The sequence below is a fragment of the Oncorhynchus nerka genome, linkage group LG8 (assembly GCF_034236695.1).
Source record: "Oncorhynchus nerka isolate Pitt River linkage group LG8, Oner_Uvic_2.0, whole genome shotgun sequence".
NCBI classification, from domain to species: Eukaryota; Metazoa; Chordata; class Actinopteri; order Salmoniformes; family Salmonidae; genus Oncorhynchus; species Oncorhynchus nerka.
In genome coordinates, this window is record NC_088403.1 from 49,648,108 (window position 1) to 49,665,615 (window position 17,508).

At 40.7% G+C, this 17,508-nt stretch overlaps 1 protein-coding gene across 1 annotated transcript; it reads left to right on the forward strand.

Annotated features, from left to right (window-relative positions):
* The first annotated feature begins 8,415 nt into the window (after positions 1-8,415).
* Positions 8,416-16,786, forward strand: sat2a.1 (spermidine/spermine N1-acetyltransferase family member 2a, tandem duplicate 1). The gene is made up of 6 exons (XM_029666796.2): positions 8,416-8,621; positions 9,476-9,527; positions 9,939-10,022; positions 10,851-10,952; positions 12,568-12,608; positions 14,782-16,786. Exons 1-6 carry the CDS (start codon positions 8,559-8,561, stop codon positions 14,953-14,955), a joined length of 516 nt encoding a protein of 171 aa, XP_029522656.1. The 5' UTR covers positions 8,416-8,558; the 3' UTR covers positions 14,956-16,786.
* Positions 16,787-17,508: the final 722 nt, after the last annotated feature.

Sequence of the window (17,508 nt, forward strand, 5' to 3'; positions counted from 1 at the left end):
AAGCCGCCATAGCCCAGGAGAGTGCCCTACCAGACATTAGCGTTATATTATAGGCTATTCTCAAACGGGATGAAGGGAACAAAGAGGGCTGCAACTCAAAGATGAGGGAGCACTGGGAAAGAAATGCCCGGCAGGTTACAGGACCCCCAAAATAGAGCTCAGGAGAAAGTAAGCAGGGTTTTCGGGAAGCCGGGGTAGGCTGTACAAAATCACTGGCAGGGGAATTACTGAGTCTGGGAGGTCTCCGTTGTGGCATGCTGCCTGATCGATAGTCCACAGAATTATTATAGTAACGTCTTGAAACCCTGGTCATGATGTACCCAACAGCGTATGGAGACCTTCCATAAGGCTCTGAAGTAGCTCTTCATGTTTTTCAATGGTGGCTGGTCCGGGTCTGCTGGGTCAGTCATGGCCAGTTCGTACGATAATGGCACAGGGCGAGACCCAGATGCGTACACAGGAGGCAGATGGTTCTAGTCTCTGATATTTATTAAAATACAAGGGACAGGCAGAAGTTCATTAACCAGGTCAGAGTCCGAAAGGTACAGGGGAGCAGGCAGGCTCGAGGTCAGAGCAGGCTGAATGGTGAGGCAAGTGGGCTCAGTGTCAAAGCAGGCAGAACAGGTTGGAACAGGGAGAGCTAGTAAACAGACTTGGAAAAACAGGACCATGGAAAAACACACGGGTATGCTTGACAAGACAAACTGGCAACGGACAAACAGAGAACACAGGTAAAAATACACTGGGGATAATGGGGAAGATGGGCGAGATCTGGAGGGGGGTGGCGACAAGCACAAAGACAGGTGAAACAGATCAGGGTGTGACAGGTAGGGGTGGTCTACAGAAGATAGCCCTATTTGGTAAAAGACCAAGTCCATATTACGGCAAGAACACGTCAAATCAGCAAAGAGAAACGACAGTCCATCATTACTTTAAGACAGGTCAGTGCGGAACATTTCAATAACTTTGAAAGGGGCGACGCACAATTGGCCTAGCGTCGTCCGGGTTAGGGAGGGCTTGGTCGGTAGGGATGTCCTTGTCTCGCGCTAACCAAGGTTGCCAGGTGCACGGTGTTTCCTCCGACACATTGGTGCGGCTGGCTTCCGGGTTGGATGCGCGCTGTGTTAAGAAGCAGTGCAGCTAGGTTGGGTTGTGTATCGGAGGACGCATGACTTTCAACCTTCGTCTCTCCTGAGCCCGTACGGGAGTTGTAGCGATGAGACAATATAGTAGCTACTACAACAATTGGACACTGCGGAATTGGGGAGAAAAAGGGGTAAAAACTCAACAAAAAAACAAAACAAAAAAATAACTTCGAAAGTTTCTTCAAGCGCAGTCGCCAAAACTATCAAGCGCTATGATGAAACTGGCTCTCTTGAGGACCGCCACAGGAAAGGAAGAGTTACTTCTGCTGAAAAGGATAAGTTCATTAGAGTTACCAGCCTCAGACATTACAGCCCAAATAAATGCGTCACAGAGTGCAAGTAACAGACACATCTCAACATCAACTGTTCAGACGAGGCTGCGTGTATCAGGCCTTCATAGTCAAATTGCTGCAAAGAAACCACTACTAAAGGAGAGCAATAAAAAGAAGAGTCTTGCTTGGGCCAAGAAACACGAGCAATGGACATTAGCAATGGAAATCTGTCCTTGGTTTGATGAGTCCAAATTTGAGATTTTTGTTTCCAACCGACGTGTCTTTGTAAGATGCAGAGTAGGTGAAAGGAGGATCTCCACATGTGTGGTTCCCACCGTGAAGCATGGAGGTGCAACATCTGTTGGTGGAAGAAGGTGAGGACCAAGGTGCAGCGTGGTACGTGTTCATCTTTTTTATTTGAACTGAACAACAAAGAGAATGACCGAAACAGTTCTGTCTGGTGCAGACACAAAAACAGAAAACAACTACCCACAAAAACCCAGTGGGAAAAGGCTACCTAAGTATGGTTCTCAATCAGAGACAATGATAGACAGCTGCCTCTGATTGAGAACCACACCCGGCCAAACAACAAAGAAATATAAAACATAGAAAATGAACATAGAATGCCCACCCTAGTCACACCCTGGCCTAACCAAAATAGAGAATAAAAGCATCTCTATGGCCAGGGCGTGACAGGAGGAGGAGGTTTGATAGTGTGGGGGTGCTTTGCTGGGGACACTGTCAGTGATTTATTTAGAATTCAAGGCACAGTTAACCAGCATGGCTACCACAGCCGTCTGCAGCGATACACCATCCCATCTGGTTTGCGCTTAGTAGGACTATCATTTGTTTTTCAACAGGACAATGAACCAACACACCTCCAGGCTGTATAAAGGCTATTTGAGTGATGGAGTGCTGTCTCAGATGACCTGGCTTCCACAATCACCCGACTTCAACCCGTTTGGGATGAGTTGGACTGCAGAGTGAAGGAAAAGCAGCCAACAAGTGATCAGTATATGTGGGAACTCCTTCACGACTATTTGAAATGTATTCCAGGTGAAGCTGGTTGAGAGAATGCCAAGAATGTGTAAAGCTGTCATCAAGGCAAAGGTTGGCTACTTTAAAGAATCTAAAATCTAAAATATATTTTGATTTGGTTAACACTTTTTTGGTCACTACATGATTCCACATGTATTATTTCATCGTTTTGAGCTCTTCAATATTATTTGACAATTTAGAAAATAGTAAAAATAAAGAACAAAGAATGAGTAAGTGTGTCCAAACTTTTGACTTGTACTGGATATAAGCAAAAAGCCTATAACAATTGAGATGTACAAACTATGGCATAAGTGAATGAGACGAATTTCGATTAAGACATTAATGAGCGAGCTAAGACGGACATAGTCAATATAACTATTTGTTCAGCACTTTTGAAATGTACAGCGACAGAATTCAGAACATGGGCCGTTCTTTGTGTTTTTCCTATACACCAAGTCAGAACCGAGAGATAAATAAAGGGGGTATGTAAACAGACAATGAAAGCTCTTACAATATTTGATGCTGACATTTCTCTAAAACAGGCTATAGGCTACATGTGCACCACAAAGTCAGAACAGTAGGCTAAATTACAAGAGGGATAGGTATCAAATTATTAGGGTGAGGCACATGGGCTACTAACAGCTTACAATACAACATACACTTAGTATTACTTTCTTAGCTACAGTATACATATCTCCCTATTACATCATTTATGCAACAGCATACAAGACATTTTTGGAATTGTTGTTGTTGTGCTGTGCTTACTTGAACAGCAAGGTGGCGAGGATATCCTGGCATTCCCTGGATTCATGGTGCTTTCAAGACAACTGGGAACTTTAGAGAAAAAAACAATATTGAATCATGACGTCAGCGATCTTCAGGTCGGAGCTCTAGGAAGAGGCCAGAGTTCCTGATTTGGAATTCCGAGTTGGATGACTGTTCAAAACAGTGGGAGCTCATTTTATTTCAAAGTTCCCAGTAGTCTTGAACTCACTGAAGTCTAAGATTTCCCAGTTCCAAGTTCCCAGTTTTGAACGTGGCAGATGTCATGCTGGATTGGCAGTGTGGCCAATGCATTCAACCTTTTCTGGCCCATGAAGTTGCGTGTGAATATTTATCCTTTTAAACTTGGAATAGAGATCCTTAAACCCAGATTTGGACCACACACCCTCTCCACGGAATAGAGGACAGGGGAAGCAAAATAGTGATCGCTTTGCAACCCTTGATATTTTCCGCTGGCTGCCCCTCCACCACAGGAAGCACTGAGCTAGGCTGAAAAACCTGCATTTTGGAACTGCCTTATTCAAGAAAGCAAAAAGGAGACCATGATTTTAACTCAATAAAAATGTTTTACATTGTTTGCAAACTGATATGTGACAGGTATTAATGTCAAAATAACATGAAAAACAGGCTAAAAAAACAATAATAATAAAATAAAAATCGTATATTTTAGCTAAACAGTTGGGGCTCAAAAATCAATCTAATCAAATCAAATCAAATCAAATGTTATTGGTCACATATACAGTGCCTTGCGAAAGTATTCGGCCCCCTTGAACTTTGCGACCTTTTGCCACATTTCAGGCTTCAAACATAAAGATATAAAACTGTATTTTTTTGAGAAGAATCAACAAGTGGGACACAAGTGGAACGACATTTATTGGATATTTCAAACTTTTTTTAACAAATCAAAAACTTAAAAATTGGGCGTGCAAAATTATTCAGCCCCTTTACTTTCAGTGCAGCAAACTCTCTCCAGAAGTTCAGTGAGGATCTCTGAATGATCCAATGTTGACCTAAATGACTAATGATGATAAATACAATCCACCTGTGTGTAATCAAGTCTCCGTATAAATGCACCTGCACTGTGATAGTCTCAGAGGTCCGTTAAAAGCGCAGAGAGCATCATGAAGAACAAAGAACACACCAGGCAGGTCCGATATACTGTTGTGAAGAAGTTTAAAGCCGGATTTGGATACAAAAAGATTTGCCAAGCTTTAAACATCCCAAGGAGCACTGTGCAAGCGATAATATTGCAATTGAAGGAGTATCAGACCACTGCAAATCTACCAAGACCTGGCCGTCCCTCTAAACTTTCAGCTCATACAAGGAGAAGACTGATCAGAGATGCAGCCAAGAGGCCCATGATCACTCTGGATGAACTGCAGAGATCTACACCTGAGGTGGGAGACTCTGTCCATAGGACAACAATCAGTCGTATATTGCACAAATCTGGCCTTTATGGAAGAGTGGCAAGAAGAAAGCCATTTCTTAAAGATATCCATAAAAAGTTTTGTTTAAAGTTTGCCACAAGCCACCTGGGAGACACACCAAACATGTGGAAGAAGGTGCTCTGGTCAGATGAAACCAAAATTGAACTTTTTGGCAACAATGCAAAACGTTATGTTTGGCGTAAAAGCAACACAGCTCATCACCCTGAACACACCCATCCCCACTGTCAAACATGGTGGTGGCAGCATCATGGTTTGGGCCTGCTTTTCTTCAGCAGAGACAGGGAAGATGGTTAAAATTGATGGGAAGATGGATGGAGCCAAATACAGGACCATTCTGGAAGAAAACCTGATGGAGTCTGCAAAAGACCTGAGACTGGGACGGAGATTTGTCTTCTAACAAGACAATGATCCAAAACATAAAGCAAAATCTACAATGGAATGGTTCAAAAATAAACATATCCAGGTGTTAGAATGGCCAAGTCAAAGTCCAGACCTGAATCCAATCGAGAATCTGTGGAAAGAACTGAAAACTGCTGTTCACAAATGCTCTCCATCCAACCTCACTGAGCTCGAGCTGTTTTGCAAGGAGGAATGGGAAAAAATGTCAGTCTCTCGATGTGCAAAACTGATAGAGACATACCCCAAGCGACTTACAGCTGTAATCGCAGCAAAAGGTGGCGCTACAAAGTATTAACTTAAGGGGGCTGAATAATTTTGCACGCCCAATTTTTCAGTTTTTGATTTGTTAAAAAAGTTTGAAATATCCAATAAATGTAGTTCCACTTCATGATTGTGTCCCACTTGTTGTTGATTCTTCACAAAAAAATACAGTTTTATATCTTTATGTTTGAAGCCTGAAATGTGGCAAAAGTTCGCAAAGTTCAAGGGGGCCGAAGCCTTTCGCAAGGCACTGTACATATTTAGCAGATGTTATTGTGGGTGTAGTGAAGTACTTGTGTTCCTAGCTCCAACAGTGCGGTAGTATCTGACAGTTCACAACAATACACACAAATCTAAAAGTAAAAGAATGGAATTAAGAAATGTATGAATATTAGGATGAGAAATTTCGGAGTGGCATTGACCAAAATACAGTAGCATACAGTTTATATACAGTTGAAGTTGGAAGTTTACATACACCTTAGCCAAATCCATTTAAACTCAGTTTTTCACAATCCCTGACATTTAATCCTAGTAAAAATGCCCTGTTTTATTTAGGTCAGTTAGGATCACGACTTAATTGTAAGAATGTGAAATGTCAGAATAATAGTAGAGAGAATGATTTATTTCAGCTTTTATTTCTTTCATCACATTCCCAGTAGGTCAGAAGTGTACATACACTCAATTAGTATTTGGTAGCATTGCCTTTAAATTGTTTAACTTGGGTCAAACATTTCAGGTAGTCTTCCACAAGCTTCCCACAATAAGTTGGGTGAATTTTGGCCCATTCCTCCTGACAGAGCTGGTGTAATTGAGTCAGGTTTGTAGGCATCCTTGCTCGCACATGCTTTTTCAGTTCTGCCCACAAATGTTCTATAGGATTGAGGTCAGGGCTTTGTGATGGCCACTCTAATACCTTGACTTTGTTGCCCTTAAGCCATTTTGCCACAACTTTGGAAGTATGCTTGGGGTCATTGTCCATTTGGAAGACCCATTTGCGACCAAGCTATAACTTCCTGACTGATGTCTTGAGATGTTGCTTCAATATATCCACATAATTGTCCTGCCTCATGATGCCATATATTTTGTGAAGTGTACTAGTCCCTCCTGCAACAAAGCACCCCCACAACATGATGCTGCCACCCCCGTGCTTCATGGTTGGGAGGGTGTTCTTCGTCTTGCAAGCATCCCCCTTTTTCCTCCAAACAGTTCTAATTTAGTTTCATCAGACCGGAGGACATTTCTCCAAAAAGTATGGTCTTTGTCCCCATGTGCAGGTGCAAACCGTAGTCTGGCTTTTTTATCGCAGTTTTGGAGCAGTGTCTTCTTCCTTGCTGAGCGGCCTTTCAGGTTATGTCGATATAGGAGTTGTTTTACTGTGGATATAGATACTTTTGTACCTGTTTCCTCCAGCATCTTCACAAGGTCCTTTGCTATTGTTCTGGGATTGATTTTCACTTTTCGCACCAAAGTACGCTCATCTCTAGAAGACAGAATGCGTCTCCTTCCTGAGCAGTATGACGGTTGCATGGTCCCATGGTGTTTATACTTGCGTACTACTGTTTGTACAGAGGAACGTGGTACCTTCAGGCGTTTGGAAATTGCTCCCAAGGATGAACTAGACTTGTGGAGGTCTACAATAGTTTTTCTCAGGTCGGCTGATTTCTTTTGATTTTCCCATGATGTCAAGCAAAGAGGCACTGAGTTTGAAGGTAGGCCTTGAAATGCATCCACAACTACACCTCCAATTGACTCAAATGATGTCAATCAGAAGCTTCTAAAGCCATGAAATAATTTTCTGGAATTTTCCAAGCTGTTTAAAGGCACAGTCAACTTAGTGTATGTAAACTTCTACAAGAATAGACTGATGAGTTTCAGAAGAAAGTTATTTGTTTCTGGACATTTTGAGCCTGTAATCAAACCTACAAATGCTGATGCTCCAGATACTCTAGTCTAAAGAACGTCAGCTTTATTGCTTCTTTAACTGTTGTTCTGATTTTCAGCTGTGCTAACATAATTGCAGAAGGGTTTTCTAATGATCAATTAGCCTTTTAAAATTATGAACTTGGATTAGCTAAAACAACGTGCTATTGGAACACAGGAGTGATGGTTGCTGATAATGGGCCTCTGTACGCTTATGTAGATATTCCGTTTCCAGCTACAATAGTCATTTACAACCATTTTACTTTTCTATTATTTCTCTATTTTCTTTCACTCTGCATTGTTGGGAAGGGCCCGTAAGTAAGCATTTCACTGTTAAACTACACCTGTAGCAAAGCATGTGACGAATGAAATGTGATTTGATTTGGCATTACACACATATTTCAAAATGCAAAATGTAATGGATGTCTCAGCAGATGTGCAAAGAATTTTAAACCGGGCTGAGATAGAGCAGTGTTTATGAGACAAGGGCGGATCCCCAAGGGTTATCTACGAAAAGCTGACACAAACGTGTAACATGTTTTGCTCTATGACGCTTACAAGTCGTTAGAAGGGAAGGGGTCCTTCTACATAGGAGATCATATGAAATCCAAGGACTTAGTGCCTATAATATTGTAATAAGCTCACATAGTTGCTGTCACAAACTGCAAACTCCACACAGTTGTCCCTAGCTAATTGTATATTAATTTCCCACAGAGAAAACAATTTCTGTACTTACAGCATTCACATAAATTCATTTTTATAAAGTTTCTGCTTTTTCAGACCGTTTGTCAATAAAAGTCATAAATGCAACTGTTTATGTCAAATTGTTTTGTGTTGTACTTGTATCCCTGGTTGTCCTGAAAATAAAATTGTTAGGCTAAATATAAGGTCTGGGCATACAGATAATTGAAAGTCAGATAAATGAAAATATTATTTTTGCTGGGGCCTCGGGACTGATAGGGTTAAAACTGCAACGATGTTCCTCAGTGTAGGCAATGACTTTGTCCATGTTCTTCAAATTCGTGCTTTTTGTGTTCGAAATTAATATTATGTAGGCCCAGTATAATTTCGAGGTCCACTGATGCTACTCGGATTGACTGCGTTTCCTGACGAGTTCCTACGGTCGCCACCTTACGCACGGAGGGCGCTATTAAATTATTAACAGCCTAGACTTTACGGTTGTGATGTAAAAGCGAGTTTATCACGTTCCTGCACTTTTCCGGATTACTGTACCTTGGTCTGACCTCTGTCTATCTTTTAATATTCTACATCCTTGATATATATTTCATAATATGGATTTCTCCATTCGTGCTTCTACACTAGAAGACTGCAAAGATATCGCGCGGATGATCTTGGTGAGGTGTCACAAATGCGCGTGTGCATTTCCGCTCCGCACGTGCTTGGAATTTGGAGACATGAATGATATATTTGCATAGAAATATTACGTCAGTATCCACAATACATTGATCGCTGCTCCTCATCATGAGAAATAAAATAATTTGTTTGCGGCTACTGTTAGGCTACACTGTATCCATTCTTTGTCTGGCAAAACAAAATAGTCTTATTCGATATGCTACAGTAGCCATATTTGTACAGTTATTTTTATACAAATGTTTTTTTCAAACCTGGCCCCATTATGTTGCCAAACGTTGTCGAACGTTGGACCAAATTACATAAATGGAGCCAACGTGGTTCCTTGGTCTATATATCGGGGAGAGGAATGTTTGTTTTATATTATGTATTTCTACCGGAACCTTCCAAAACGTGTCCTGGGGTCTATTCATTAGTCAGATTCTGTTGCAACACGTTTGGTCTGTTGTAAAACTTTTTACAACGGCAAACGTTTACTCCAAACGCAAAACGTTTTGCAAAAAAAAAAAACGTGTCCCTAGTGTGAGAGAGTATTTTATAAACTGGGTGATTCGAGTCCTGAATGCTGATTGGCTGACAGCCGTGGTATAACCCGTATACTACGGTTTACTGCTCTGGTTGTAACCAGTTTATAATAGCAATAAGGCACCTCAGGGTTGTGGTATATGTACAATAAACCACAGCTAAGGCCTGTATCCAGGCACTCCCTTGTGCCCTATTAAGAATACAAGCCTTCTATGATAGTCTCAGTGCTAAATCAAAGTTATGTTTGGAATCAATAACACTAATGCCATTTTGTTAGGCCTAATGTGTATTTTATGTCCTCATGTGTCCTCAGGAACTGGCTGAATACGAGAAGGTATTGGACCAAGTGAAAGTTACACAGAAAGGTAGATTAATCCATTCCAGCTATTTAAAAAAATCCCAATTTAATTTTTTGTAATTTAAATGCCATATTTTAACGTACTTTTTCTTTCACTCAATGATTTTACACTCTTCGAAAAAAGGTGCTATCTAGAACCAAAAAGGGTTCTTTGGCTGCCCCCATAGGAGAACCCTTTAAAGAACCCCGTTTTGGTTCCAGGTAGAATCCTTTTGGGTTCTATTTAGAACCCTTTCAGCAGAAGGTTCTACATGAAACCCCCAAAAGTTCTACCTGGAACCAAAAGGGGTTCTATCTAGAACCAAAAAGTGTTCTCCTATGGGGACAGCCGCAGAATCCTTTTGGAATCCTTTTTTTCTTAGAGTGTAGATCACTTTAACCCTTTCTGTTCTGTATCTTTGTCATCTCTCTTATCCAGATTTGGAGCAGGATGGGTTCATTAAAAACCCATTCTTTCATGGTATCGTCGCAGAAGTACCCGAACAACACAGGACCAAAGAGGGTGAGAGAAGAACTAACCATAGACACAGTTTCTATGTGCTGACATGACCAGGGTTGCGGTCAATTCCCTTTGAACTCCATCAATTCAGAAAGTGACTGGTAATTCAATTAATGTCTTCAAAAAGAGATTGGAGATAAATTATACTTTAAATTCATGAATTGAATTTCAAATTATTTACGAAACCGAAATAGAATGGGTCGCCACAATGCTGTTTTTGATTTTCCCAATTCAGAAACCATGTTTCATGAACTTCCATGATTTCAGATATATTATAACATCTTCTCCATCTACCCTCCCCATCATAGTAACCAGGCTGGATCCATATGTTAATTAGCTCTCTTTTTGTTACCTAACCATCCTCTGTCAGGGCTGACTATGCTGCTCTCTCTCTGCCCACTCATCATCTAAGGGGCTTGACATATTTTTTTTAATGAAGCCACCAGAACAAGAACATTATGCATTCCAACAGCTGCCAGACTCTTTCCGTTCCATAACACATCTCTTTTTACACATTCAGAACAGAAGCTGCCTGCCTGGCCACCTGGTTCATTTCATTAACAGACACCTCACTTCACATCGTGTGTGTGTGTGCCTGTGTGCGTGTGTGTGTGCCTGTGTGTGTGTGTGTGCCTGCGCACATACCTACGCCTGGGGAGAGGTTTTTAGTTCTTCTGTGAGTGTGTGTCTGTTTGTGAGTGAGTTTTAAGTGTGTGTGGACATGTTTTTCTGTATGTTCAGTATTACAGTATGTCCTGACACATAGACTATATGATATATTATTATTGATATTATTGACCTTGACCTTGTTACCTGTGTGTTTGTTTACAGGCCATGCCAAGGTGGGCTACGCACTTTACTTCTATACCTACAGCTCGTGGAAAGGACGGGCCCTCTACATGGAGGACCTGTATGTGATGCCTGAGTTCAGAGGTTAGACAGCTACTTAAGGGCCCGTCTTCACAAAGCGTCTCAGAGTAGGAGTGCTGATCTAGGATCAGCCCTCCCCACCAACCCCTTTAATCATCATGATTTAAAAACTGGTTCCAGATCAGTACTCCTACTCTGAGATGCTTTGTGAATATGGGCCTTGGTCTTGACCAGTTTTGTTTTAATCAAACAAGAGAGGAGGATTCAGAATATACAGTGCCTTTGGAAAGTAATCAGACCCCTTGACCTTTCCCACATTTTGTTACATTACAGCCTTATTCCTCATCAATCTACTCACAATACCCCATAATGACAAAGTTAAAACAGGTTTGTTAGGGAGGTGATCAAGAACCCAATGGTCACTCTGACAGAACTCAAGAGTTCCTCTGTGGAGATGGGAAAACCTTCCGAAAGGACAACCATCTCTGCAGTACTCTTCAGTAAAAGGCACACTTCCAGACTGAAGCCACTCCTCAGTAAAAGGCACATGACAGCCCGCTTGGAGTTTGCCAAAAGGCACCTAAAGGACTCTCAGTCCATGAGAGACGAGATTCTCTGGTCTGAATGCCAAGCGTCACGTCTAGAGGAAACCTGGCACCATTCCTACAGTGAAGCATGGTGGTTGCAGGAGCATACTGTGGGGATGTTTTTCAGCGACAGGGACTGGGAGACTAGTCAGGATCGAAGGAAAGATGAACGGAGCAAAGTACAGAGAGATCCTTGATGAAAACTTACTCGAGAACCCTCAGGACCTCAGACTGGGGTGAAGGTTCACCTTCCAACAGGACAACGACTCTAAACACACAGCCAAGACAACGCAGGAGTGGCTTCGGGAGAAGTCTCTGAATGTCCTTGAGTGGCCCAGCCAGAGCCCGGACTTGAACCCGATTGAACATCTCTGGGGAGACCTGAAAATAGCTATGTAGCAACGCTCCCCATCCAACCTGACAAAGCTTGAGAGGATCTACAGAGAAGAATGGGAGAAACTTCCCAAATACATGTGTGCCAAGCTTGTAGCGTCATACCCAAGAAGACTCGAGGCTGTAATTGCTGCCGAAGGTGCTTCAACAAAGTACAGAGTAAAGGGTCTGAATACTTACTATATGTAAAAGTGATATTTCAGTTTTTAAATGTTTTTATTATAAATTTGCAAACATTTCTAAAAACATGTTTTTGTTTTGTCATTAAGGGGTATAGTGTGTAGATTGATGAGGCTGTAACAACAAAATGTGGAAAAGGTCAAAGGGTCTGAAACCTTTCCGAATGCACTGTATGTGGAGGTCTTGCAATTCACCTATCCTGCTGTCAACTTCCTGTACATCTGTTAAACTAGTGTGACGCAACATGTGCCTGATCCACTAAGCGATTGCACAGTTTGCACCTGTTTCTCTCTCATTTCCACCAGTGTACAACAAAACAAATTCTAAAAGTAGAACTCGCCTCGCACCCAAATAAATTAGTCTAGAGGGTCTCCAGGAACAATATTTGTCAAACAAAGAAATGTGGACCGCACATTGATTTGTATTTTGATTAATCAGTTCATTTATACCAACCGCATAAAGCTGATCAATAACCCTACGTTTCATATCTCATGCATGTCTCTCTTTTGGCATCACAGGTAAAGGTATCGGGAAGGCACTGATGAGCAAAGTAGCTCAGGTGGGTGGTGCTGCCCTGTTACTCAACTTTGCCAAACCTCTGGCTGGGGTGTAATTGTATTGACAAAGCTTCCCCTTGAGTGCAATTGATATGTGTATGAACCTTTGCACACGTGTGTTTGTGCATAATGTGAATATGTAAAGTTAAAGTCGGAAGTTGACATACACTTTAGCCAAATACATTTGAACTTAGTTTTTCACTATTCCTGACATTTAATCCTAGTAAAAATTCCCTGTTTTAGGTCAGTTAGAATCACCACTGGATTGTAAGAATTTGAAATGTCAAAATAATAGTAGAGAGAATAATTTATTTCAGCTTTTATTTCTTTCATCACATTCCCAGTGGGTTAGAAGTTTACATACACTCAATTAGTATTTGGTGGGCATTGCCTTTAAATTGTTTAACTTTGGTTAAACGTTTCGGGTAGCCTTCCACAATAAGTTGGGTGAATTTTTGGCCCGTTCTTCTTTCTTTTTTATTTATTTTTAACCTTTATTTAACTAGGCAAGTCAGTTAAGAACAAATTCTTATTTTCAATGACAGCCTAGGAACAGTGGGTTAACTGCCTGTTCAGGGGCAGAACGACAGATTTGTACCTTGTTAGCTCGGGTATTTGAACTTGCAACCTTCCGGTTACTAGTCCAACGCTCTAACGCTCAACGCTCTTGACAGAGCTGGTGTAACTGAGTCAGGTTTGTAAGGCCTCCTTGCTCCCTTACGCTTTTTCAGTTCTGCCCACAAATCTTTTATGGGATTGAGGTCAGGGCTTTGTGATGGCCACTCCAATACCTTGACTTTGTTGTCCTCAAGCCATTTTGCCACAATTTTGGAAGTATGTTTGGGATCATTGTCCATTTGGAAGACCCATTTGCGACCAAGCTATAACTTCCTGACTGATGTCTTGAGATGTTGCTTCAATATATCCACATAATTTTCCTGCGTCATGATGCTATGTATTTTGTGTGCACCAGTCCCTCCTGCAGCAAATCATCCCCACAACATGATGCTGCCACCCCGTGTTCTTCGGCTTGCAAGCTTCCCCCTTTTCCCTCCAAACATAACAATGGTCATTATGGCCAATAGTCCTATTTCTGTTTTATCAGACCAGAAGACATTTCTCTGAACTACGATCTTTGTCCCCATGTGCAGTTGTAAACCGTTGTCTGGCTTTTTTTATGGCGGTTTTGGAGCAGTGGCTTCTTCCTTGCTGAGCGGACTTTCAAGTTATGTCAATATAGGACTCGTTTTACTGTGGATATAGATACTTTTGTACCTGTTTCCTCCAGCATCTTCACAAGGTCCTTTGCTGTTGTTCTGGGATTGATTTGCTCTTTTCGCACCAAAGTACGTTCATCTCTAGGAGACAGAATGTGTCTCCTTCCTGAGCAGTATGACGGCTGCGTGGTCCCATGGTGTTTATACTTGTGTACTATTGTTTGTACAGATGAATGTGGTACCTTAAGGCATTTCGAAATTTCTCCCAAGGATGCTCTAGACCTGTGGAGGTCTACAATTTTTTTTGGGATGTCTTGGCTGATTTCTTTTGATTTTCCATGATGTCAAGCAAAGAGGCACTGAGTTTGAAGGTAGGCCTTGAAATACATCCACAGGTACACCTCCAATTGACTCAAATGATGTCAATTATCTTCTAAAGCCATGACATCATTTTCTGGAATTTTCTAAGCTGTTTAAAGGCACAGTCAACTTAGTGTATGTAAACTTCTGACCCACTGGAATTGTGATACAGTGAATTATAAGTGAAATAATCTGTCCGTAAACAATTGTTGGAAAAATGACTTGTGTCATGCACAAAGTAGATGTTCTAACCAACTTGCCAAAACTATAGTTTGTTAACAAGAAATGTATGTAGTGGTTGAAAAACTTGTTTTAATGACTCCAACCTAAGTGTATGTAAACTTCCGACTTCAACTGTATGTACATCTGTAGTTTATTGTAGTTTATCCTGAAGCCTTTGCTTTTCTCGTGAGGCAAAGTGCAAAATACACAATCATGCATGTTTCCATCCGTGTGTGCACCGCTATGTATTGCTTTTTGTTTGTATGTTTGTTATTACTTATATTACTCATTTGACTTTATTTGACATTTTCCTCTCTCTCTCTCTCTCTCCCTCTCTCCCTCTCTAACACACACACATACCCCCCCTGTACTGTAGTTGGGCCTGGCCGCCGGCTGCACCCAGCTCAACTTTGCCGTGCTGGACTGGAACAAACCGTCTCTGGATTTCTACCTCAGCCAGGGATGTTTTGATGTGACGGCAGACATGGGGTACCACTGCATGCGCTGTGAGGGGGCAGCGCTGGAACAACTGGCCCAGGGGGACACTTAAACACCACCCGCCCCCCACTGGGTTGACGTCTGACCATTGCAATACTGAGGTCAACCTAGAACATATGCAGGGATAAAGAACCAACTCAAAGCCCCTGTTACAATACTTAAAAAATGCACCTTTCCTTTCCTTCTTATTTTCCTTTCCTGTAGTAAAGTAGTCACTGATTTAATATGATTGAATAGGTGAACATTAGGGAATTATTTGCATAGCTCTCATTAATCTACTAATATCAGATCAGTGATTACCTTTAACGAAACGAGAAAGACAGGATGTATTTTCAAAGTGTTGGAACGATGCCAATGCAATGCAAAAAGGTTGTAGCTGAACTAACAGTTCACCAACTATCTTATAGTTGTTGACATTAGTTGTGTGAACAGTAATGTGGTGTTTACCTGTGACCCCATAGCACCTTTCCCTGCTTTCTAAGCTAAGGTAAGAGACACCCATTGATAGTATGTGAGAAATCTGGTGAAACGGGAACCTACACAATACTATAAAATCACATGGGAGCCTGGGACTATAAGGTTCTACAGTATGTGCATTTTTGTCAACATTTTGTTATTGACATAACCATGTTCTTTCTGTTCAAAGTACTCTTAATTCCCCAATTCCTGTTAAGTTCAAACGAAATACAAGATAAAAAGGTCTGACACCATTCAAACCAGTGGGTTTTGAAATTTAAAGCCAATTATCTCAGAATCATTTTTTTTCAGATATAACCTTATAACAAGCTCTCCACCTGTCAATTGATGATTATAACTACTGTATAATTGTTGTTGTGATGAAGCAGAATGTGATTTTTATCAACTGATTCCTGTTTCACCTTCAACAGGATGGAATGCCTGTTTAAGTCACTTGATTACCTTCTGCAAGCTCAGACTGTTGCTTTAAGCAAATATGACAAACCAAGGCTTGTAATTTGCGATAGTTATTCAAGAACATTTTTTAAAAATAGATTTCTTTAATGAAAATATGTTTGATCTGATTAATTTTTTTAAATCACACGATTATTAGATGGTGGGCAATAACACTTAAGAAAAAGGCAATTAAATGTGGCATTAGCTTATAGTTCTATTCGTGGCATTTTCCATCAACAATACATTACAATATGTTATTCACCATCAACCTATAAACTAAGCAAAAACAATCAAGCAAAGCAATTACATTAAATACGCTGATTAAGCCACAGTAGATCAAAGACAATCTTACCAGCAATTATATTAACGTACCATATAAGATAATACTCTGGATATGTATTGCATACAGTCTCTTTATGTCTATTGTAAATCACAATTTAGAGAGCTGTCAAGTGTAGAGCAACGATGATGATGTTGTGGACTGGGCAGATACAGGGTCAAGTCTGTCTGTAAAACTGACATTGGTGTGTGTGTTTTTTTTTTTTTTTTTTTTCATTTTAAATGATGGCTTGTCCACTTTCTCTCACGTCCACTTTATAGAGCACCGTTAGAGTCATTGGTAGGTGTATAACTCCTCGATAAAGGTAGCACTTTGTGGTATTTGTTGTCCAGCAGCCAAATAGTTTGTCAGAAGCAAAAACTACAAAGAGTTACATGAGTTGAAGTCCATAGTTTACCGTGTTGCTATTAGATTTTTTTTTTTTAACCTCCCTTGAGTTGGTGTTTTAAACAAAAGCCACTTAATCCCACTTCTGTTGTCGCTATGTAAAACAGTCAACCTTTTACACTTCGAAATCACTGTAAGAACCTTGTTTTTTGTGTAATCACACTTCTTGTTGCATTGAAGATGACATTATAGGCTACTTGTTGTGTATGTTACACACTGTGGAATAAAGTGATGTGCCAATACAGTAAGTAGTGTGCTCCTATTATTTTATCATTCAATATATTCCCTTGAACCAACCAGCTATTGATAAATATGCATCTGACATAAAATGTTGTCATTGTGGAAATAATGACATTTGGCTATTCTGTACAATAGGCTATTTTGCTAGAATAGCCACAATTTGGCTATATCTTCTAGTAGAATGGGCTGCTTACATTAGATCCTGTGGTAGGTAGGGTACTTGTACTCTCTATCTCTGTAGTTCCATTGATAGACGGGTCATTCCTATAATCTTCAGGACTTGGACTGAAATAGGTTCAGGTACTAATTTTGGGTGCCGGTACTGTTTATATTTAGGTGCAGGAGCTCCACAATAGTTTTGAGCTAATATTTTAAAATATGTGCTGGTACTCCGCTAGTCAAGCACTGACTATCTTGTGCCTTTTGGAAGTAGACATTTTTACTTTTTTTGTATTATATGGGAAAAAGGTCATTTGACTTTCAGAAACAAATATTGGTCGAGCTCAGGCACTTAAATCCACATTTTCCACCTCTGTTAGGCGCATAATCCTAACAGGGTGGAAATGTGGAGCCTAAATAAGCCATAGCTTTGTGGGTAATTGAGAATGAGTAAACAATTGAAGAGGATTTTAACTTCTATATCAAACTTTTTATTTTTTATTTTATTATGTGATTAATTTTCTCTATACTTTTTCCAAAGAGGGTGGAGACAAAGAGACAAACATC